This window comes from Leuresthes tenuis, unplaced genomic scaffold, assembly GCF_036924035.1.
Source record: "Leuresthes tenuis unplaced genomic scaffold, fLeuTen1.0.hap1 SCAF_19, whole genome shotgun sequence".
Lineage (NCBI taxonomy): Eukaryota > Metazoa > Chordata > Actinopteri > Atheriniformes > Atherinopsidae > Leuresthes > Leuresthes tenuis.
The window spans coordinates 10966297-10989833 of NW_027325373.1; the positions used below are offsets into that span (position 1 = coordinate 10966297).

The window sequence follows — 23537 nt, forward strand, 5'->3', positions numbered from 1 at the left end:
GGTGATTAAACTAATAAAATATGGGGCTTTATTCACGATTTGAAGAATGTCTACAGACTCCAAAGATACATGTTACCTGAAGTTTAAGTCACATTACAAAATGCAAATCATTATGTTTGCATCAAACAAAACGGACACAGTAGGTGCTGAAAGTATTCTACACATGCACAGAATGTAAAGAAGAACTCTGACTCAGTTTTTGCTTTTTCTTCTTTTTTTTATTTGTAGTTCCAGTCCAATTATTTTTATTTTAAACAATAGCAAATAATGTGTAAATGAGTCATCCATATTTGCCCCCAATCAGAAGCATCTGCAGTTTTTCTCCAAATAAGGCATGAGGCAAATGTTTAATTCTTGACCCAGTATACTTTAAACCAGCCGAACATGACTTCAAAATACATAAATATATTAAAATAACTATTTACATCCAATGGGTTTTGCAAACATTCAAAACTCAACATGTACAAAGACACCGTACACTCTGAAGGCAGCATCTTTGTACCCTGTGCAACAGCAGACTCGTGATTTAGTCAGCATGATGTTATCAGAACAAGCAGCCAAACTGACACAAGACTGTGATCGTGTTATGAAATACGTTTTAAATGTTCCTTTTTAATAATGATAAGTGATCTGATTTTTCTACAGAAAAAGATGAAATCAATCACTGATATGCAGCATTATTACAGTCCTAATAGCTTCATAAGATGCTTGATCTCAGTCTAGAAGTTAACAATGGCTGAACAAGCACCGCAAGTGCTATTAAATAGTTGAGGTATTTAAAGTTAAACCAATGGGATTATGTGTCGTACATAATCTTTAAATGCGTAACCAACAAAACCCATATATACACACACAACTTGGTTTCTGGGACTATTTTCAGTTGGGAATTTATGAAAAAGCAACGTAGACATATTCGTTCTCATTATTGTCTTTTTCTGATCACAATGAATGGCACCCCTGAAATGCAAAATAAAGTTTCTCCTATGGCAAAACACGGCGTAAATGCAGTGGGTCTGAAAGAAAAAAAAATTATATTCTAAGTGAGCACTACTAATGTGAGATCACTAGCAGAACCTGTATAGCAACACAAAAGCTGTCAAAAGTAAAAAGGAAACATGATCTAGGGCGTGTAGCAGCGTTCAACAGCGGCAGCATGCAGCCTACTGCCTCATCTGTTCTCAAAAGGGACAGCTACAGAAGGGATGAATGCTGTCAAGTATTAAACGTATGCAAATGAAAAGACACTCAAGGACCAAAATGTATAGCACTTAAAAGCCAGTGATCCTAAAGGCCCTAAAAATATATATTTTCTTGTATGTGGTTAGCTGAAAACTCAAACTTATGCCAAGAAAACGCTTTCAGAATCCTAAAAGAGACACAGCTGGTTATGTTTACATGTACAGCAATATTCTGACAGGACATCAGGCATTTCCAGGGGAGTCAGTGCAGAGCTGTGAGAAAAGTGAAGACACTTTTAAAACAAACGAGAGGCCAGAATAAAGCGCTCAAATATTCTGAGGGATATGGCGGTAAAGAATGGTTTGTTTGAACGCAGACGTCACATTGACGAAGGAGGAAGTCATGCGGGCACGAGTCATTAATGGGACTATTCTCTGTAACATGTAAACTGTATTTCTTCTGCTTTCTTTTTGGAAATAAAGTAAATGTTCAGAATATTGCTCTACGTGTAAACATGGCTAATGTCCAGCGGAAGTCTTATTTTTCTTTTTTTTTTTAAACGTTCAAACACGTATTGAAGGTGAGGGTTTAAGAAGAGACTTTAGAAGACAGCTCAGTCTCCTTTTCCTCATCTTTTCCACAGGGAATAATGGCTAAAGTTGAGTGACACTCCTTAGAGAACTTCTGAAACTAATTATCAAGGTACGCTGCAAGGAGAGGAGTGTACTGATGCAAAAGATGGAAATAATTGACCTAAATCTACAGAGACAGTCTATTCAGGTTGACATGGGAACAAAATCTAGGCCTTTAGTGGGAAGTCACACCAAAGTTCATAGTGGAGAACACAGAGCACATGCCTCTCATCAAAAATGTGCTTCAGTAGAGGAGAAGAGGCGTCTCATTGAACCAAAACGAAGAAGAAGAAGAAAAAAAAAAAGTTAGCCATGTCCATCTTTGCTAGTTTCAGCCCTACAACATCAGCTTCCCGCTTTGCAGATCATCAAAAAAGCTGCCAAAAAACCCAAGTCCCTTACCATAATAGGGCCGGGTGATTATCCGTTAACAGTACCATAAATATATCTTCTTGATACAAATTGTGCCTGCTAATATTTAGGATGGAGCACCCCCTACTCTCCCTGTCACAGAAACAACAGCCACCCAAAACATTGACTAGAGCCCTCTGGAATTAAGAACATTTTCACAGTGGAGTAAAATGAACGACAGAGCGAATACCTCGTGAGGTATCCAGCAGTTCAGTGTGCTCATGCATGCATATTCTGCTATTGGCTATATAGGAGTGGATTATAGATAAAGGACTAATTTGACCCATCACAACAAAAGGCAACCATTTCCTTTTTGCAGACTCCAGTTCTTTGTGTCCGGAGGATAAAAATATTGGCACAGTGAGGACTGTTAATGGTAACACTCCTGTTTGTCTTTGATCACTCAAAGAGTAGAGAACACAACTTACAGTGTATCCAGTTGTTTCTTTCTTTTTTCACTTTAATTTCAGTCCATTTTGTCTTCCTGTTTCCCATCCACTCTCTGCTGATGGTTTGCGTTTTCAGATGCCCCAGCTCTAACCAAGTTCTCTCCATTTGCGGTGGGAAAATCCATCTCATCTGACCCTTTAGCTTTAGACCTGCGCGCGTCCAGGTAGCCGACGATGAACTCCGAGTTTTGATAAATAAGCATGCCAGACAACGTGAGCACTGCCCCGGCGCAGCTGAGGGCAGACAGCTCACTGCCAAAAAGCAGCTGAGACAACAGCAAGTTTCCCACCACGTTCAGGTTGCCGAGGATATGCAGAGTGACGGCCGAGGTGAGTGTGATGACGCAGCTGCTGGCCAAGTTGTACATGACTGAGCCCAGGCAGCTGAGCAGGATGAAGACCCACAGGTGGCGGTCATAATGAAGTGGTGACTCTAGCAAAGCCCAGTTCTCCAAGGCGAGAGCAGCCACTATCAAGATGCAGAAGCTAGGAATGGACATCAAGTAGAGTAAGAACACAGAGTTGATCTTCTCCTCTTGGAGTAAAATGCCTGAGAAATCAGAGAAACAAAGAAACACAGCATTTAAATCCATCTAATCTAATAACCTAAAGTAAATATATCTAAAGACATTAACAACCAGACTGTGCTAGAGAGATGTAAACATGTTTAAAACACTTTTTTCTTTAAATTACAACCAAGTTTCCAACTTAGAAGAGATACTTTAGTACTAACTGAGAAAACATGACCCTCGGAAACAAATATTGCACAAGAACTGGAAACACTGAACAATAACGGCTTCATTAAATGGTGACAGAGACTGCAGGTGCAGCAACATGTCCACTGAGACCTGGGCAAAAAAAACAACATCGATAACAATAATCGAGAAATAAGAGAACCAAAAGCTGGTATGCAAACACAGCCACAGAGCATTTCAAATTAGAAATGGGGAAGCCTTAAACTCTAAGAACCTCAAAGTAACTGCTTCTCCTTCATATCAAGACGCTGGTAAAATGTCCATATCCTGGATCGGTACAGCGGGTAAACTGAAACGATAATGTAGCAATACTCCTCCTCCGTTTTTACAAAATAGAGTCTCTGGAGACATTTGTCTGCTTAATTTTTTGGCACAAAGAATGTGTAATTTTACAGAGACCAAACACCCTGTTTTTGGTGTTGTTACTAATAACAAAATATGTTTGTTCTGTTAAAAAGTGATGTAAATCCTATTCCACCATTATATTTCTTACCTCAGGTACTCTGACACATGTAGTAGGTCTGTTTCAGTGCCATGTTTAGCTAACACTGACAGCTAGTCCTTTTGTTTTTATAGCCCAGATAACAAGGACAGACTGATCAGCTGTTATTCAAAAGTTAACAACAAGCTTTGAAGCAGCTTTATGGCAGGAAAATAGCCGGTCATTATGCAAAATGCTTCTCTGAAAAGCCTGTATAATATGCAATGGCATCCGTATGAAGCAAAGCGCATCAAGATCATGGTTTCCAGCAACAACATGGCTAGAATTGCTCTCACCTTGTGATCTTGCCTGTGTCTCACCATAGAAAAATGTGGTCTGGGAGTCACTGATTGTAGTGCAGGCTTAGTGTTTATATGTCTGTGTGCTTGTGGACTGATTTTTAATCAAAACAGCAGCGTCAAAAAGGCCAAAGATGCAGTCTGGGAACCTTACAATTGTGCAGCTGACATCCAAAATAAAGAGTAGGTTTGCAGATTGGAGTGGTAAATCAACATGTTGATGAGCCTCGCAGATGGTGTGATCCCACTGCAAGATTGCCTCTAGCTCACCAACTGCAAACACTTCATAGCTGCTTATCAATATTTACAATTAATCCAAGACTTTGTATTTAAAAACAAAAAATACACACCCTTCCAAAGTGTGTCCGAGTAAAAATACACTTAAGTGAAACTGTTACTACAACAAGTAGGGGGCTGAGAATAGCTTCTTGAAACATGAGACGAGATTTTAGGAGCTCGTTTACACAATCTGATCCAAATATAAAAGCAGTACACAAATGGTTCTTGCTACATACTCTTTTAACCTTATTTGATAAAGCAAAATAGAAAGTTTCTGCGGTCTCGTGCAGTTTGTCAAAAAGGCATTTAAAGCTGCCTGCCTCTGTAACTGTCATGTGTGATCATATGTAACTCTAGGAGCAAAGCAAGTAGCATGCAGAAAGCTTTGTGTTATGTAACAAATTAAAGACAGGGCAGCTATATATATATATAAAATTAGAAACTCACTATTTTTTTTCCTCTGACAACTACCGTGTTACTGAGACTAATGATGTTAAGGGTGCGTAATCTGCTGCACACAAACACTCATCTGTGATGCAATACGGCTTTATTTTTTATGTAACGAAGGACTCAGTAGGAGCACAGAACATTAGATAAATGAGTAAACTGGATATAATCAGTTAGGGCAATAGTTAGCCCACATGACATAAATTCAAGAAGATAAGCTGTCCCTTTATAAGAACATATTCATTCAACATTGTTGTTTAATCACATGTTTTCAACTGAATAAATGTTCAAACAAAACTGAGACCGTTTTCTGGGCAAACTTTTCCCACTTTTGTTCAAACTTTTAAAGCAGACACAGGGTATTATCCTGTGAGTGAACCCACTCTGAAGTGTCCACAAGCTGTTGCCAAAAAGTTTCTGGAATGCAGTTTGCGCAAACAGCCCATTAAAAGCAGCGACACTGAGGGCAAATTAAATCGTCTGTCATCCTACACTTGATGACTGTCTGAACTTTTCCGTCATTTAAAGTCCAACACAGACAGTTAAGACGAGGCCGTCGCCGGCACTTGTTACTCACTGATGTGTATTGATGTTTGTGTTATGTTCCCATAGCAACCACAGACTATGCAGTTGTACCATTCCACCTAAATTTGAGGGTGTGTCTCTGGACCATGGAGTGAATCACCATGAAAGACCACAGATTGCTGTAACATCTGGAGGAAAACTAAAATATTCCTTGATGTCAGCAGGATGTATTAAAAGTAGACTAATGATCTCACAAAAGTTACTGACTTTAGCTGCAATAAAAACACGACCAAACTGGTGCTGAAGTCAACTGTTTGGAGAGACAAACGGGACAGAAAATGACAGTAAAAGGTACTCACTCTGCTGAATGGACTTGACACCCCTCAACATGGTCGCTGCAAACACAAAGAAGCAGCCGGTCTGATCGAACTGGACCTCTCCCATTATGCTGAAGGATGCACCCAGGCAGATGGGCATCATGGCTGTGTATTTGATGATGTGATGCTGCTTGCCGAGGATCAGGGTAGAGATGGCCAGAGTGAATAGTGGGGTGGTGGTGTAGATCATTTGTGCAAATGACAGCTGGACATAGTTCAGACCCATGTTTCCAAAGGCGATACTGGCACAAAATGTCAGACTCAATAGGAACACCTTACATTTTGCATTGGGGGTAAGATCCTGCTCAGCTGTCCCCCTATGGCGGACCACCCGCAGTTTAATCAGCCCATAGTCCACCACTATGGCTGTCAGCATGTGCAGTGCTGACAGCAGCAGAGGGTACCTGAAGTTGTAAACAGCAAAAATCCATTTGTTGAGGCTGGAGATGGTGGTGCCGGTCACCAGCCAAACGATGACAGCTGAGAGCAGATGGAGCATCTCTGTGGGAGGCCTCCTCCTGCCTCTCTCTTGCAGAGTCGCCTCGCATTTTGAGAAGCCATCGGCGCTGATCATGTTCGTATCATTGTCCTCTCTGTAAGGTAAACACATGTTGAGTCCGTTCCTGTCATTTCCATATAAAGGGCATAAACAAACCGGAAAGTTGAGGGCTGTGAATGGCGAAAATAACCTGCTTCGCAGCTGTTCTTCCCTCCGACGTAGCAAGTATTTTTTGTCTGTGAAAAGAAGCCTTTTTTCCAGCACCGCCTATGAGCACGTGTTTCTATTTTGCATGACTGCCTGGTTGTGTAACGTATCGCGTTTCGGGAAAAAAAAATGACATATGCGCCAGGGAAGACGGATCAGAACAGGGAGCTGTTCGGGGCGGGCAGGAAAACAGTACGTGCTTTCTCCGCGACGGGGACTCATGGATTGGCTATTTTCCTGTCATGCAGCAATGAATCGACAATGACGAAACAGCATGATGCACCAAAAGCAACAGTGTTGTCAACAAGCATATGCCTGTGTTATTTGTATAATCTGCTGTAACTACAGCTGCAACTGTGCGATTTATGATGTGCTTAATCTTTAGACGACATAGCCTCCGAGTGATTTCGACTTTTGCCTTCACATTAGTATTACATGATAGCTTCATACGACGTCTGGAAAGATTTACGACCGCCGTTCCAGACACTAAATTAGACAGAGTCCCATTTAATTACAAACATGAGCGAACTCGTTCCACCGTTCGCAACTTAGCTTCGGGCAGAGGCGGTTTCAGTCATGGTGCATGTTCGGCTTTAAGTAACACCAGCTTCAGTCAAACACCGGACTGGCTCGGTAAGACAGTAACCCAATAGTGCTGCTGTCTGATACACTGACACAGTAAAAATAGGTTATCTGACCTCTACAGCGGACAACGCTGTCACTTGACAGACAGAAATGCCTTACCCAGCTTGTGCTGTCAAGCTAGCTAGCAACCCTTTTGCACTTGTTAGCTAACGGTAGGTTGTTCGCTACAAAACAAAGCAGTAGCCGTTTTTACTCCTTTCTTTGCGCGGTGACAGTGTCCACTCGTCTGATGTTGATACCGGATAAACATCAGTGACATTATACCAAAAAATTAAGCTCTGTGTTGTTGTTATTTTTTTACCTTGTACACGGAGCACTGTGAGCATCCACAATCTCCGACTGTCGGTCACAGCGCTGTCAGCCAAGCCGAAGCGGACGGATTTCAGTGTTATTGGACGGTTCTTTTAAAGGGCAATGCCACCGTTTTAACAGTTGAACGTACCATGAACAATAATTACAATAACATGAGCACGTGCAGAATTAGATGTGCTGAAGGGTGAGTTCAGAGTTAGTTTGAAATATACACAGTTAATTCTGTATATGAAATGCAATTTTTTTTTTTGTAATAGCTAATGTAATCGCTTTAGTATCAGGCAAATACTTTTGGATTTCTTTGTATATATAGAGACAATCATAAATTTAAATTACACATTTATACTGTTTTTCTACCTCATCTCAATTAATTTTGAATGCAAAAAAAAAAGCGAGCAAGAGATAGAAAATGTATTTCATTACAGAATTTGGCCTGTACTACAGGTGTATTCTGCAACATATGGGATACCATTTGTTTAGAGCAAATTTTTTGTTGTTTGCTGGTTTTAATCAAGGCCACATAGAGGACTTTGCCTCCTCTAACAAAAAGAAAAGGCTTCCTCAAAGTTAATTACAGTTTAAATAAAAAATAAATAAAAACCTAAATTAGGGGGAAAGAAAAAGGGTGAAACCACAAATGAATAATAATAAAAAAAAACATCAGCTAAGTCACCATTACCAAAATGAACAACCTTACCCAATTACAGGCAACTGTGGGGTCACTGCAAATGTCTTTTTTTTTATGTTTTTTTACCTTATTGTAACTGTACAACTAGTTATCAGATTTAAGATCATCCCTAAAGGAAAAAAAAAATTGTAATAGTTACTCAAATTTAAATATATAAGGAATGTAGGACCTCTTGTAACAACAATATACCACGAGCCAATAAACCAACCCCAGCATAAACTTTCCATGACATATTTACCTTAAGAGGAGGTTGAACTTCTTGAGCAACCCAGGACATGTGATAGTACACAAAGAAGTTGATAAGAAAAGTCTTTATATGTCGTCTAATGTGAAGTAACCGATGTCTGATTTAGCCATTTTGGACTCATGACAACACCGGTCATTTAGCTTCAGCCCTGAGCGGAGACAGTGTCCCCAGAGAAATTTATTGTTGGCTTTGAGGGATTGTACCAGAAACAACTTTTATGGATCACTTCATTATCATCTTGTCCCTAATGATATATATATATATAAAAAACAAAAACAAAAAAAACAAACCCACCTTGATTTGACAGTAAACAGTAGCGGCTTTATACTTTTATTTAAGCTCAAAAATGTAACATTTCTGAGGTAATTGGGCACAAAAGGTGAATTCACATAATGTTTCAATGATAATCCACAATTAGCTAAGAGAAGAGGCTTCTCACTAGTGAAGCACTCTAAAACCATGCATAGCTATATATTGCTATGGAAACCATTTAGTTATGCATCGTGTATCATTGGACAAATAGAACATTGTGCTTCATTTGAACAGCATCTTATTTTCATATCTAACATCATGTACAGTATCTCATAATCTTACATTCATATTTTGTTTCCTCAACGTCTCATTAGCTGTAGCCTTGACTTCACTGAAGATTATGTATACACAACTAGAGATTCAACAGTGATTGGAGTATAAATATTCAAGTAATGTGAAACAATACTTTCTAATAGTAATTATAACAGAGGTGATTCTACTTCTATTGTATTGTTGCTATATACACGCCACAAACAACAAAGCAGTCATACATGAGCGTCATGCCCTGTAATAATACATGGAAAGGGTGTAAATAAACAAGTAATTCTTGGTTATAGAGTGTATTTACTACCGATGTACACTGGTGCGGTGCTACCAAAAAAAACAAAAAAAATTTCAAAGTGTATCAGTATGCCTTTCTTTAGCTGTTCTCTGGCTCTTTACTGATGTGTAAAAGTCTGATTTCTTAACACATCTATTCCTCATTTAATGGAATGCTGCTGATATAACTTGTTATTGGGCGGCATAAAACATCCCGCTGACCATGCGGTCGAGCCATGCTGTCCATCTGGTGTTATAACTGAAACAACATCATTTTTCAGATATAAATCATCAACAGAGCTCGACACTTCTAACACTTCAAATTGGGAAAGCGAGTTTGCTATACTTACCGATATAATAAACCCTGATATTCAGAGTGAATTTAGTACAAAACACTGTAATTCACCCTTAAGTAAACATAAATCTCAAGATAGCTCTCAGAAAATAAATGCTGTTCAGATTGGTATAATCTGTACAAAATATTTTTGTTTCATTGTAATAATTTCAAGGGACTTACTATTTTATAACACAGTTAAGGCTAAAATTACTATTAAGCACCCATATAGTCATTTGCTGAGGGAAATCTAAGAGGTTCAGAATGATCAGAATTATACATCAAATCAACTCTTATGGTTGAGTCTCAAGATATTTTAATTGGTCCTCCAGATACAAAGTACAGTGCAGATGGAAGAAGTTTAGACCCTTTCCACTTTTCCACATTTTGTTTTGTTTAAAAAAAACATTTTCTCATCAGTCTCCACGAAGAGATTTTTTAATATAATGCCTGCCCCAAGTCGGAATGATCCTGGAGGCTTAGCACACGCTTGGGTTGGAAGTTTCTCACAAACTTCTTGGCAGAATGCTCAGCTCAGCCAGGCTGGTTGGGATGCCTCAGTACGCAGCCATTTTCAGGCTTTTCTAGAGATGCTCGACTGCATTCAAGTCCCACATCTCGCTGGGTCACTCCAGTGCTTTTACTGTTTTCATTAAGTCACTCTTAAGTTTTCTTTATCACATGCTTTGCTGGTTGTCTTGTAAAAATGTAAACATTAGATCCTAAGAACCCTGGGGAATGTTTTCACCCAGCCTTGCATTTTCATATCCATCTTTTCATCTATCCTGGCTCGTCTCCCATTCCCACATAGAATGATGCTCCTATCACCGTGTTTGACTGTGGCGAATAGCTCAGTCTTTATTCACTCAGAACAAATCATTTTGGTTTCTTAGTCATTCAGGGTCTGTTTGGGAAATTCCCAATTAGATGACATGTATCTTTTCGTGTGGAATAGTTTCTGTCAGACAACTCCACCATGAACGCCGAATTAGTGCAGTGTTGAACTATGGTTGAGTAAGGTTGCCCTTAAGATTCTTCTATCTTCACAAAGAAACAATGAATTGAATTCATAGTTAAAACCGTCTTATTAGTTACTTGCCTCCCCTTGGTCCTTAATCTCTGATTATGCAGTTTACCTGTGGGGCCAGGTCTAAGAAATCTGTTGGTGGCTCTAAATTTCTTACATTTTAGCATTACAATGTGCCTTTCTCCTTTCCTGTTGCGATTGGGGGCACTTCAAATGCTGCAGAAATGTTCTTTCTTGCTTCCTTCCACATATCTACTAACAAGTCCCTCAGCCTTAACTCTGTCAAATACCATCAGCTGAGAGACCTTAAACAGAAAGGAATGTCCTTCCTTAAGCTAGATTTATAGTCGTCTGGAACGTTGCCAGCGTCGACGTGACGTCTTCCATTAAGCATTCGAAGTTCTGCGTCGAGGGAACACATTGCTCTGCAATTCTCCATGCCGGTAGGGGGGGGGGTGTGGCTGTGTGTTTGTGTGGTTTCAGGGGTTATAGCCGAATTCTTGCTTTTTCTTCCGGTCACAGTTAACAACTGTAAACGATGGCAACCGAGGTGGAACAGCTGTATTTGCAGTTGGAGCTCATCAATATTGAAGAACAAATGCTTAAATTGCAAATGTTGAAGCGCAGGCGACAGAGAAGACGTTTGTGGGGGTGGTCTGTACGACCAGCCCTTACGGCCCGCGTCGAGGCGACGTGTCGTTAGAATTTTTGGGAGGTGCATGTCAGGCTACGGCGGAGGGGTAATCTTCAGACTATAAACTACGACTTATATGACCAATAAATTCAATTAGGCACTGGGTGGACACCAAGCATGTTGAAGAATCATTCCAAAGACCACTAGGATACATCAAAGGTCTGTAGTGAGTATCATAACAAAGGGTTGAAATATTCCCGTAAACAAGAAATTTCAGTCTTTCATTTTTTCTTTTTTGTTCGATTATGTGTAGACTGATGAGGAAAAAAAAAAAGTCTCAATTGTAACCACATACAACTGCACTTTCATAAAGTTTGGGACGTTTCTGTTCAAATAGTACAACAGTATTGTTACTGGAAGGAGTAAATAAAAAGAGCAATGATTGCACCAGATGTAGCATAAACAGCATTATCTTGACCTTTAGTCACCACCACGATGTCCAATAATGCAATTCAGCAGTGAATTAAGTTAGACTCACAGCCTGGTAAACTTCTATCTCCAGTTAATAACAGTCTTTCTCACAAACGATGTTGCTTCCATTTTTATGGACTAAACAAAGCTCCTTTTGGGCAGGTAAAAACATTGGAGAGCTCTCTCAGGGTGTGTAATGCTTTCTGGTACTACTGAATTTAGATAAACATGTTAAATAGGCAGGGTGCACTTTTAATGGAACCAGAAAACATTGGAAAAGCAGCTTGAAGTTCTCATTCAGTTGTCCATCCAAGGAGATTGGCACCTACTTCAGTTTTCATGGCCTTTCAGCTGTTTTTTTTAGAGGCAAGTCGTTCAGGATCAAACTTTGTGCATTTTGAAAAAGAGCAGTAAAAAACACACCATAGGATATGGAGGGATCAGTAAATGAAGTTCTGCTGAGAAAGCCTTAAAGCACAGTTAGAAGGCTTAGTTCCATTCCTTCAAAGCCCGGTGTCTCTCCGAGAGTCCAGCAACAAACATGTTGTTCTAGCTTTGTGAAGAACAAGACATTAAGTGCTTGTACCCGACAGCCAGAGCACTCCATGTCCCCCAAGTCATCCCATGTGAGGAGTGTTTCGGTGCAGAAATGAGTTCTCTGTAAACTATATGTCAATCACACAAATATCCAGTAACACAGGAGTTGAAATGTCCCCATAAATGATTTCTCGGTTGTTTGTAAACACAAACTGAAGCCATGCATTCTGGAAACACAGCTATAACAGAGCAGAAGCAAGTAAATCAGAAGCAGGAGTCTTTGTGCTTGAAAATGTGTGACAAGCTGACACACTCACTCATACATGCACGTCTGAACTCACACAAACAGTGTTCTTACATCACGAGGAGTCATTCAGCCTGCCTGATGCCGCAGTGTGAGGGAAACGTTGTCCTAGAAGATCTCAGGACATTGGCTCCAGTCTCGTCTTTCTTTGGCCTCCCAGTATCCGCCTCGGTAGATGTAAGTGCTTTCTCCTGTATTTTCATCTGTTTTCTTCTCAAACCACAGCGGCTGGTAACCCTCAATGTCCTGGCCTGATAACAAAGGGTTAGAATTTTTTAGGGCACAGCTTTAACAAGTATTTCTATTTTCTTTTCAGACTGTGACAATGTCCTAATTCTCCTACATCCTCAACACAAAACACCCTCTGCTTGCTATTATTAGATCTAAAGTTTAAATCAAGTTTAGGCTATTCACCAAAAATAAAGAAAACAATCTGATTTCTTTCTATTTGTTTACCATTTAATATCATGACAATTCCACAAATATGGAATACATTTCACCTTAAGTTAGAAAAAAAGGTTTGTCATTACATTACATTTTTATTTTCACTTCATTAAATCAGTAAATGCATCCACTCTTAGTTTAGCTTTCCTTTATAAAAAAATCTGCTGGGAATAAACTTTTACATGCAACCAAAGACAAGACAAGCACTGCAGTGCCACAATACGTCTTAAACTTCTGATGCTAAAGAAGTTAATTAAACTTCTATTGCTGTGTGTAACTATGACCTAAACAGCTTCTTAGTTCCGTAGTTCGCAAAGTTCTAAAAACAGAGAGTGATCCTAATCAAAAATACATAAAAAATATACAATTTTTGTTCCAGTTGTTTGATTTGATTTCTAGAGAAATGATCCAATGCGACACATATATGAGTGGAAAAAGGGTGAACCTCGAGGACCAGCAGTTAATTTGAAAGTGTCAGAGTCAGATAAAAAAAATAAAAAAATGTTGACAGATTAAGCCAAAGTAGAACTTTACAGTTTGAATGAGAAGCATTATATTTGGCGAAAGGAAAACACCAACTTCCAGCTTAAGAGGCTTATCACAGTGGTTGTAGCATCCTGCCTTTTTGCCACAAATGGGCCAGATCCAAATCTAATGTTATTTATGCACAGAGTTCTAAATGGTTCACAAACTTTCAAGAACCACTTTATGCTGGAAGTTGTGTGAATGTTATACAGGAGACTAAAGCCAGAATCTTATCACCATCTCGCTGAGGTCCTTGTGCTCACCTTCCTCCAGGGCCTGATTAGCTTGTGCCTCCCTTCTTTTCCTCTCCAGTCTCTGACGGTCCTCTAGTCTTTGCTTCTGGATGTTTGCTTCGTCCCACAAACCTGCCTCCATTAGTCGCTGATCCGGCCGCAGACGACTGTCAGTGGGTGCAACACCCTCTTCTGATTCGTTCAAGGTCAGAGCCAGGGAGGAAAAAAAGTGCATGTTCTCTGCATTATCTCTGAGAGGTGGACAGATAGACAAAGGGGAAATACAGATAGGAAAGGTTGGATCACAAAGGGGTGTACACTGGCACATAGATTCATAAAGATGCCAAAGTGACGTATTAGATATGATAAACATACGGTAGGGGATATTTCTTCCACAACAGTTTGGGCTGCAGAGTCTGATAAACTGTCTTTTGTTTGCCTTCAGAGCCTCCACACCCTTGGCTGCTTTCCACTATTTTAGCACTTTCCATTTTATCATCCCAGGTTCCAGACAGGATGTAGTGAGCTGTGCCCCCTCTGTCCTCTACTACTCCGGTTACCTGCAGACACCGAAGAAAATGACACAAGAAGAGATCAGTTACAGGCACATTATACAGATAAGCAGCTAATATTAGGTAAGAGTGAAGCTTAAATCAGCTAAAATGGTGATATAGATTCTTTGCAAAGGCTTGTTTGATATTTTGCCATCTGATTAGTGTAAAACTGTGTAAAAGCTTTGAATCTGAATGAGTACAACCAACCAAAATGCAAGTATGGAACTGAATGAAAAGGTATGACAGTCTTACTTTGCGTGGGACTTCTCTGGAGAAGTAGCTGTATGGGGAGAATTTAAGATGGCAGGTGTCCTTCGTGGTGGTGTTGACAATGTCAATGTCCCCAGACTGCCAACAGCATCAGACAGGAGCCCAGCAGGAAGAACAGATGGGACTTAAACAACTGTGATCAAAGTTAGCTTCTCAGAGAAGTCAAACCCAAACACCAGCCCACAAATTTATTTCAATTTAAATTGTGTCAATTTGGTCTTTCCAACCAGTAATTTCCTTTCAATGGCAAGTGTTTCTTTTTTAGTGAATATGTTTTAGCAGGTCTATATTGTTTCACTTAACCCTATTAGTTGTAATTTCCATCTTTAGCCATTTTCTAATTTGTCTAAATACATTCAAGAGAACAGAGGGTTCGTGGTATTGTACCATTTTCTACTGAACTGATGAAACCTCGTATAAGAAGACCTCACCTGATCAATCCAAAGCTTCCCTACAATAATGTTGTGTACTGTTGATGTCACTTTACTCCACACATAGTGGTTTCCGCCTGAGTGGAACTGCAGGTGAATGTTACCTATTATAAAGAGGAAAACATATAAATACCACCCAAATATTTGGGCCTATGTAAAGATAGTTTTCAGCTTGTGGTATTTATGCTAATACATAGTGATTGTAGCTTGAACTGCTTCAAGGCAACTTCCAACTGACTGCTTCTTACCCAATGGAACGACAGAAATATATTTCCCCCGAAACTTGCTGTCAATGGTGATGTGCTGCCGAAGAGTCCATCCTCGCTGTGATGTCACATGATGGGCAGCAGCTGGTGGGTGATGACTGACCTGGGATTGAATGGTACCAGCTGGTGTCAGATGAGGCAACGTACTGAAGACCCATGGGATAATTTGACCTCTTTATGTTTAAAAAAGATGTGTAAGGATGTAGAAATAACATGAATACGATGGATTTGTTTTGTTCTTGCCTGCTCAGAGATGGAGCGATAGCCATACTCCTCCTGCCGGTCCAGCTCGTAAGTTTCCCCCAGCAGAGGGTTGAAGGGCTTGGCTGTACGATGGACTGTGGTGGAGTAGGAGGACACAGAAAAGGCAGCCACAAGGCACATCTGCTCCAGGGACGAGTCACAGCGAGCCGCCCGGTCCAGCAGCTCGCTGTACTCCAGATCCTCCGTCAGACGCTGGAGCATCGACAGCGGCTCGTTAAAGTTTACCTGCAACAACACAATTCCTATTTTAAAATAGCCTTCATGGTGCAGGGAGGTCCACATTTAACATATGAATGTATTCACACCTTCACAAAACAATATCCAGCATTACTGCTTATTTGTGTTCATCACAGAGAAGAAGAAGGAACACTTACAGGCATGGGTATCTTAGAGAGGTCTTTGCCAATACAGTTCTTCATGATGCTCCACAAGTTAAGCGAATAATTCGGTTTGTCAGGAATGCGACTGCGTCTCGTTCTTCGTAGCTGCATATGATTTGTGCCTGAGGTATCCTGAAAAGAACACAAGAAGCTCAAAGCAATATGTAAAAACAGCCACAAGTGGAAAGGTTTTGGATGATCATATTTTATATGTATATGCCCGAGTAAAGCATATTCTATTTCTTGAGACATACATTCTCATTGCGAGTCCAGTCATTAGACAATCCTCCACTCATCATACTCTGATTACTTCCCGAGCGCCTACGAGAGAATTTCAAACACTGTTCAGATAACAGTTCTCCTCTCTAAAACACAGCTTTGAGTCTACTCTACGTGTAAAGAATGTGGTGTCTCTCACTTGTGCTGTATAGTGCTATTAGCAGTCACAGTTATGAATGCTGGGGAGTCCTCCATGGCATCGAAGAACTCTGCGTCTTCATTTTCATCACTCGCATCCCCCTCCTGAGACCGCTCCACACCTGTGGCGACACACACAGCAAGGGTGGGTGAAGTTTCTTTAATCAAAATGGATTTTACCTGTATATACTATCATGCTTATCGCTCGGTAATGTTTGATTTGTATTTTTGCTTTATGAAGCCAAGAATGCACATGGCAGCATAGGAATGCTAATGGCAAATAACAAGATAAATAACATGTTTGTTAGTTTTTAGAATTCATTTACAGTAGATGTTTGATAAAAGACAAGCTAATGACCCTGTTAATTAATGTAAGTGGGTCTTCGTGAGGGTTTTTCCACCAAAGTGGTCCCAGTGCTAGTTCAGAGCCAGAGCCCGACTTTCAACCCAGTTCTTTCTGTTTCAACGGCCAACGCTACGGTTCTAGCACCTAAGAAATGAAAAACGGTGCTACGCTGGCCCAAACTCTTTGCTGGGCCAGAGTTACTGAGACCAACCAGATGAACTAAATATTAGGACAGTCATGTTAACAAATCCAGAGCCACTGCAGCATTTAGTCCGTTTTATTTAAGACAGAACAATAACAATCTGAGCTGCAACATTGATGTAAAGCCGAAGGAGCAGTGAAAGAACATCATCTCAGTGTTCCTCTTTTTTTTTTTTAATGTTTTATATTTATCCATCATTTTTGTGAATGCTGCACAAAATCCTGCTTGGAGCGTCACAAACACTTTCTTCTGCTGAATCTTTAAACAGCATGTTTATTAACATTTTTTATGTTTTAATAAAGTCAGCTGGCGTTTATAGATCCCACTGAAACAGCATGTATAAATCCTGCTGGTATTGTTGGTACTGCTCCAAAATAAGTGTTTGGAAACACTGGTCAGCTGTGTAGTAGGCATTCACAAACACCATGTGTTTAAAAACTAGACGAGTTACATTACCGCAGTCTGTAGGTAAAATGACACAAACTCCAATGTGGTCATTTACAGAAAATCAGTAAAGGAAGGTTCAATCATGCGTTAAAGAAATGTTTAAATGATGTAATGACATGATTCTGCCTTCAAGCTAGAACAGCTTTCAGGTATCATTGGCAAGAAAGAATAAATGAAAAAGCGGTAAGGAGAGAGGCACATGGATCAAGAGGATCCATCTTATATGATTTCATAAGGGCATTCCTGGCTTTCATCTACGCTCTTCTGTTTTATTTAGCAACTACATAGACAGACCCCTCTGTAAATATTGCAAGGAGTTTTCCCTTTTTCTGATTGTTGTTGCACAAAAAGATTCTCCCCAACACAGACATTTACTAATGTTTGACTTGACAACCCACTTCGGCCTTAAAACTAACAGACCGCAATCTCAACAAAAAACTACAACTAAAACGGTAGTTTAGGTCCTTTTGCTTACTTTCTAGATTGCAAAGATAATTCATGCTTGAGATGAGTCTGTGATATGTTTGTTACTGGAACACATCACTGGTAGCAGACAGAAGAAGGCCATATACTTATTCAGTGACAAGATTCTTTGCCTTTCAGCCATCAAGCTCCCAGCTTGTCTAAGAAACAGAGGAAGTGATGAGTCTTACCTGTGTATGAGGTGGGGTTCTCTCTCCAGGCTCGCTCTAGGCTATTGTGCTGTTTGGCTAACTGCTCAATAGTCTCCTCCAGGTGGTGACGCTGTTCTCTCTCATAGTGCAGAGCCTTCTGCCACCTCCGGCTGTGAGATTCTGCCACATCCAAAAAGTCCCGGCAAGCCTGAGGTGTGAACACAACACACATCAAAGGACACAGGACAAAAGGCGTCATAAAGTGACGTTCCCTCATTAAAAGAGACATTTGCAACTGATCAGTCCCTGCGTTACGGTGACTTTGTACCGGCTGAGGCTTTAACTGTGTGAACTCACATTGATCATAGCATTGGAGGTGATGCGGAAGAGGGTGGCGCGCTCATTAACAGCTTTCACTTTGTCCGTGTTGTCAGTGGACCCACGCAAGTCTTCAAGTTCACTGAGGGAGCGCTGGAGGGCAGCACCGTGCTTTCCTATCAGCTCATTACAGGTGCTCAGATCATCCAGCTTGCTGGCCAGAGTCTTCAGCACCCCTTGAGTTAGAGTACGGTCCTCCTGAGGTACAGGGGCTTCATCTCCTGAGTCATCTTTACACAGACACAAAAGCAAAGCCAGTATATTAGTTCAGTCATTTACAAAAAACATATCATTACATCTGAACAATCTGGCCATTGAAGGTATAAGAATTATACACGAGAGTCAACAGCACAAGGGGAATTAATGTCTCAGACAGACAGAAAAATGTTCTAAACTTAGGCTGAGACAAGTAAAGAGTGTTAATGGGGAACGGACGGAAGAAGATGATAACATTTCACACCCTGGTCTCCACCAACCCCTCCTCTATGAGACAGGAAAGCTGTGAATGAACACTGTTGCCCTGGAAACGCAGGGCTCTGCAATCAGGAGGCAAGGCTATTTTTAGAAAAAGAGGGAGAAAAAAGGATGACGCACTACCCCTTTCCTCCTCTCTTTCTGTCTCTCTTCTACTCGCTGGCATGAGCCGAGTCTTCAGGCTTTTCAGTCAGTTTCGGGGAGACAGTGGTGTGTGTGTGTGTGGGGGGGGTTACTAGGCATTACAAAGAATAATTATGACAAAGATTTTGTCTCACTTTATTAATGCATTTTTATATGAATGCTCCAAACCATCAAATGTACACGTCTTTCCAGTCAAGGGCATTTGTAACTTTTTAGCTTTCTTGCTACCTTTTAGAAACGTTCTGAAGCTCTGAATAACAGACCAAAGCATGCTCTATATTAAGGTTTCTGCATTACAAAAACATCAGGGGATTAAAAGACCCACATTTCTTTACAGTTATAAACATCACCATAAATAATCCAGCTTTAAAACACATGTAACTGCCTCCATCCTGTGTAATGAAACTTTTCTAGGTCAAAACATTCTCAGCTGAAAGGCGCATTGGAATCTGGGGCGGAATGGAGACACACTACTACACTCTATTAAAGGAGAAAAGAAATAAAAACAATCAGAGAAAACTGGATTAGCAAAGCCTCTGGAGAGGAAGATTAAAAATGAGAGGGTGAAAAATCTTTCAGGCTTCTGTAATGGTTTCATGACCCACATGTGAGGGACTTCTGGTGCTTAAGGTGAAGGGAATTTGAGTTCTGGGGCCATCTGATATTCAACATGTTTGTGTGCAGATGGACAGCCACAAAAATCATCCATGAAATAATGACGGGCACTTAGGGAAAAGACACGCTGGTCTAGTCTATACAGAAATGTGTTTTTCTTTGTCCACACAGGACACTGGAGAGTCTGAGACCATCTGGTGACTCATCATTGAGTCATAAAAATACACCCACAGGTGATGGAGGGAGTGTCATTATGGACACAGTTTGGGAAGAGAGAGTCGGTGTTAAAAAAAATCAGAATCTGTCAAGATTCTGCAACAAAGACAGATCATTTACAGTCTACAGAAAGGCTGCTTTAACACAGTGTGAGATGCATGTTTTCCACCATGCAGACAGCTGTTTTCATTCACTCTCACACTCCCCTGTATTCAACAGTCACATTATAGCACATATTCATACATATTTGAGTATATAACGTGCTTGTCATGTGACAGATATTGCACGATAGGATCTTTATTGTTTCTGCAAACTCCACTTAGTTACGGCTGTTCTAATCCACTTTTAGCCAATTAATCTGCGCTGTAACTAAGCCCCTAACTGCTCATGCAATGATAATCTGTAATACCACCAAAACACACAAGGATTTGTGTCTCTGCTTACAATTGAATAAAAAAAATGCATCAGCTTAGCTTCTCACAGACAAAAGAAAATAACATGCAGATTATCAACATATGATGAAAAAAATTAGTAGAAAACGGTGAGGACAAACCAGACAGTAAGCAGTGAATTCTGAACTGGGATAAACATCAGAAATAGGGTGAGGCTGTGCAAAAATCCTCTAAATTGGTTCAGCTCTTTAAGTCCCAAATACAATTTCAGCTGTAATCGCTGCGAATAAGGCAAAATCTGTCGGGAAATGCAGCTTTAATTCCTCACATAACAGCCAGGGTCTCTGTATGCTAATTTGATGAGAGTGACACAAGATACCGATTTATTTACGTCTTGCAGGTGCAGATCTTTTCCTCAGGGTTGAAGTGCACTTCCAAGAACAAGTCTCTCTGTAACAATTTCTCTAGCAGCTGTATTTCACAAGCTGACAAAAAGAGGATGGTGTAAATCAGACATAGATGTGGTCCTGCTGCTCTGACCTGCAACAACTTTGAGAAATTACGGAGCCATTTTCCTAACTTTAAAGGAAAAATTGCATTTTCATTGACTACAGAATGGCACAACTCACTGAAAGACACTCTTTGGGACAATAACAAATACACAAAAGCAAGATGTAAGACCATGTACAAACACACAGCGTCTATCTCAATTAATTTCTGCTGTTACCTAAAACAATTAGCAGCTTTACTTACGAGGTGACACTCACTGAAAAGGCTGTGCTCGTGTCTCCCTATTGTCCACGGAGTACATGGTGGAAGATATTTTCAATGAAACCCGCTCGCACCCGCCTGCTCTATGTTCCTTTTCTCTTTTTTTCACCCCTACTGCTACCAGAGAGGGAGGAGGAGTCAAGAGAGGAAGGTGATTTCATTCAGCACTCACTGCCGTCATACCGAAGGAGACAGGAAGGGAAAAAAGATAGAGTAGGAGGGAGGTGGCGGATGCAAGCGTGTCTGTGCACATCTGTGTAAAAGACTGCACATCTTTACTTTGCTATTTAAAAAGAAAATCCAGCAAGAAGAAATAAGACTTGACAGCAACAAAGAGAAAGCATTCATAGACTCAACAATATCAAATGATATCGTTCAGCAATCTAAGAAAATGTAATGTGACGATGACAGCTGATGGAATCAGTCATTTAACACTGTTAGAGTTACAGCATTTCTCCTGTTTGCCTTTAATCACACCCCTTAGACTGGTCCCATAAAAACATGCTGAATAACACTGCCCTCTGGTGCCCTGATGTTTACATGACATTAAAAGAAGCAAAGAAATAGAAAATGCTTTTCAGGACGTGGGTCTTGCTTGCAAGAGCCTACATTCAGGCTGTGACTAAAATTAGTTGGACTACAGGGTTTCTTGTGTGAGCCGTGTTGTTCCTCTCAAGCACATTTTCCAGGTCAGTCTAATATTTGAACATTCAAAGAAGTAAAGAAATAAAAGAAAAAGATTTTAAAAAAAGATTTTAAGGAAGAGGATCTTGTTTTCAAGAGCCTGCATTCAGGTTGTGACTAAAATCTGTTGGACTACATTACCTGAGTGATGTGGGGTGGCGTTGGCCTTGGCCTGCTGCAGGGCTGACACCCATCTCTGACACTCTCCTTCAGAGGTGGCCTTCAGGTGGTAACTTCGACCCTCACTGGTTAACACCAAGTGGCAGGTGTCACCCACCTCGATGTGTGCTGTTGCCAAGGGAATGGTACCCCGGCAAGTGTGCGCCATCTCCGCCTGAGTCCTGAGGGAGAACAACATAAACTGAGTTGTCAATAGCAGTGTGCGACAGCAGAACAAAAAGGCAAAAGGCTTGCTTGCACAGATACAAGTTGACACGCTCCATTTGCAAACTGGGGCAGGTCCATTTTGTAAGTACACTACTCTAATGAGCAGCATTCAAATAGTACTGTCAAGCAACCAAGCCTGAATTACATGGAGGGAGCAAATATGATCCAGCCCCATAACTGTAAGAAGAATTAACTCAGTCCACAAGTGCAATATGAATGGCTTAAATTCAGGCAGTCTCCCATGATTCAGCCCAGTTCCACACACCTAAAAAACTGACAAAATGGTAGCAACTTGAAGCTTGGACGTTGTTTAGAAATAATCATCCTGCACATTTTTACTGGGAGGCACGCCGCTATGTTTTACATGTAATTTGTATCATAAAAACTGAAGAAAATATGCTGACTTTTCATTAAGTAAGCCCATTTATTAAAGCAATTTTACATTACACAGGTTGTATCCTGTTAGGCAGGATATTACACTTGTGTGTGTGTGTGTGTAACGTTCACCGTTTTGCAGTTATGACTCAGGTTATTTTAGAGTTTTGGGACTCTCCTTCCGCAGGTGAACCCCAGAAAGTTTGACTTCACATATCAAAAGATAAACATTTGACATCACATCACATTTTTCAGAAATTAATCTACTTTCATTTTTAGGCTGACGAATGTAGAAAATCAACGGAGTGGAGCCCTAACGGTCGCTCTAACCGTTAGTTACCGGCACCTGTAGTATGACAGCAGGCCGTTGCTGAGGACGAACCACCGCCTCTGGTAGCCCTTCAGGTAGTTGGTCCATTTAAAGAGCCAGCCTTTGTGGGTGTCCAGACACGGGAGGTGCAGCCCGGGGAGAGTCGGGGAGGGCAAACTCTTCACCAGCTCGTTCATTTGCCCCTCTCGGCCGTTAACGTCCTTCCTGGCGGGATGGACGGGGAGTCGGTGCAGTTTGTGTGGAGTTGCTGCCTCTCAACAGCTGTGCGGTTAGCTAGCAGCCAGCCACCGCACTGTACTATTACCCTCCTCTGAAGCTGCTGTTAGCATGCAGCTGTTGGAGTGGCTCTGTGCTCTGAGATACTTTGAAAATATAACACGCAACTGTTTAAGCTACGAAAACAGGACAGCCCCCATTACACGAGACTGCTCAACTGCTGCACTTTAACTGCGTAATGATAAAGCCCGTGGACGTGAGAGGGGGGATCATGATGACGTCCTTATCACAGGATTGTAGCGTATGGGTGCAGCTGTGTGTGTGTGTGCATGTGCGCGCGCGCGTGTGACATATGGCATGTCCTCAGATATTTTGCGGTGATCTAGAAAAATCGTAGAAAATACAATTCAAATTAAAGTTACATTTTAAATGGAATCAATTCATTTTCAAATAAATATTTTTGAATAAACTATAACCTTGCAATTAACCTTAAGACATTTTATACGAAATTCTAACATCCTTTTTTACAAGTTTTAAACTCAAGGCTTTCTTAATTAACCCAATAATTTG

At 40.7% G+C, this 23537-nt stretch overlaps 2 protein-coding genes across 5 annotated transcripts; both read right to left on the reverse strand.

The window, feature by feature from the left end:
• Nucleotides 1–197: 197 nt before the first annotated feature.
• On the reverse strand, nucleotides 198–7553 carry slc35e4 (solute carrier family 35 member E4). Of its 3 annotated transcripts, none has more exons than XM_072371473.1 (3): nucleotides 7487–7553; nucleotides 5817–6427; nucleotides 198–3221 (listed from the first exon to the last, which is right to left on the reverse strand). In XM_072371473.1, exons 2-3 carry the CDS (start codon nucleotides 6406–6408, stop codon nucleotides 2689–2691), a joined length of 1125 nt encoding a protein of 374 aa, XP_072227574.1. In that variant the 5' UTR covers nucleotides 6409–6427; nucleotides 7487–7553; the 3' UTR covers nucleotides 198–2688. The 3 variants fall into 3 exon arrangements, with proteins under 3 accessions (XP_072227574.1, XP_072227575.1, XP_072227573.1); XM_072371474.1 differs by lacking the exon at nucleotides 7487–7553 and adding an exon at nucleotides 6524–6866; XM_072371472.1 differs by lacking the exon at nucleotides 7487–7553 and having other exon boundaries at nucleotides 5817–6865.
• Nucleotides 7554–8741: 1188 nt separating this feature from the next.
• On the reverse strand, nucleotides 8742–23226 carry osbp2a (oxysterol binding protein 2a). Of its 2 annotated transcripts, XR_011909081.1 has the most exons (15): nucleotides 22767–23226; nucleotides 21800–21999; nucleotides 18342–18592; nucleotides 18024–18192; nucleotides 16377–16497; nucleotides 16213–16279; nucleotides 15953–16090; nucleotides 15558–15803; nucleotides 15297–15417; nucleotides 15049–15152; nucleotides 14600–14695; nucleotides 14169–14353; nucleotides 13824–14044; nucleotides 12646–12842; nucleotides 8742–12526 (listed from the first exon to the last, which is right to left on the reverse strand). XR_011909081.1 is itself a non-coding variant. In XM_072372257.1 (14 exons), the coding sequence occupies exons 1-14, from the start codon at nucleotides 22925–22927 to the stop codon at nucleotides 12700–12702; spliced, it is 2223 nt and encodes a 740-aa protein (XP_072228358.1). In that variant the 5' UTR covers nucleotides 22928–23226; the 3' UTR covers nucleotides 8742–12699. The 2 variants fall into 2 exon arrangements, 1 of the variants encoding a protein (XP_072228358.1); XM_072372257.1 differs by having other exon boundaries at nucleotides 8742–12842.
• Between the last annotated feature and the right edge of the window lie 311 nt (nucleotides 23227–23537).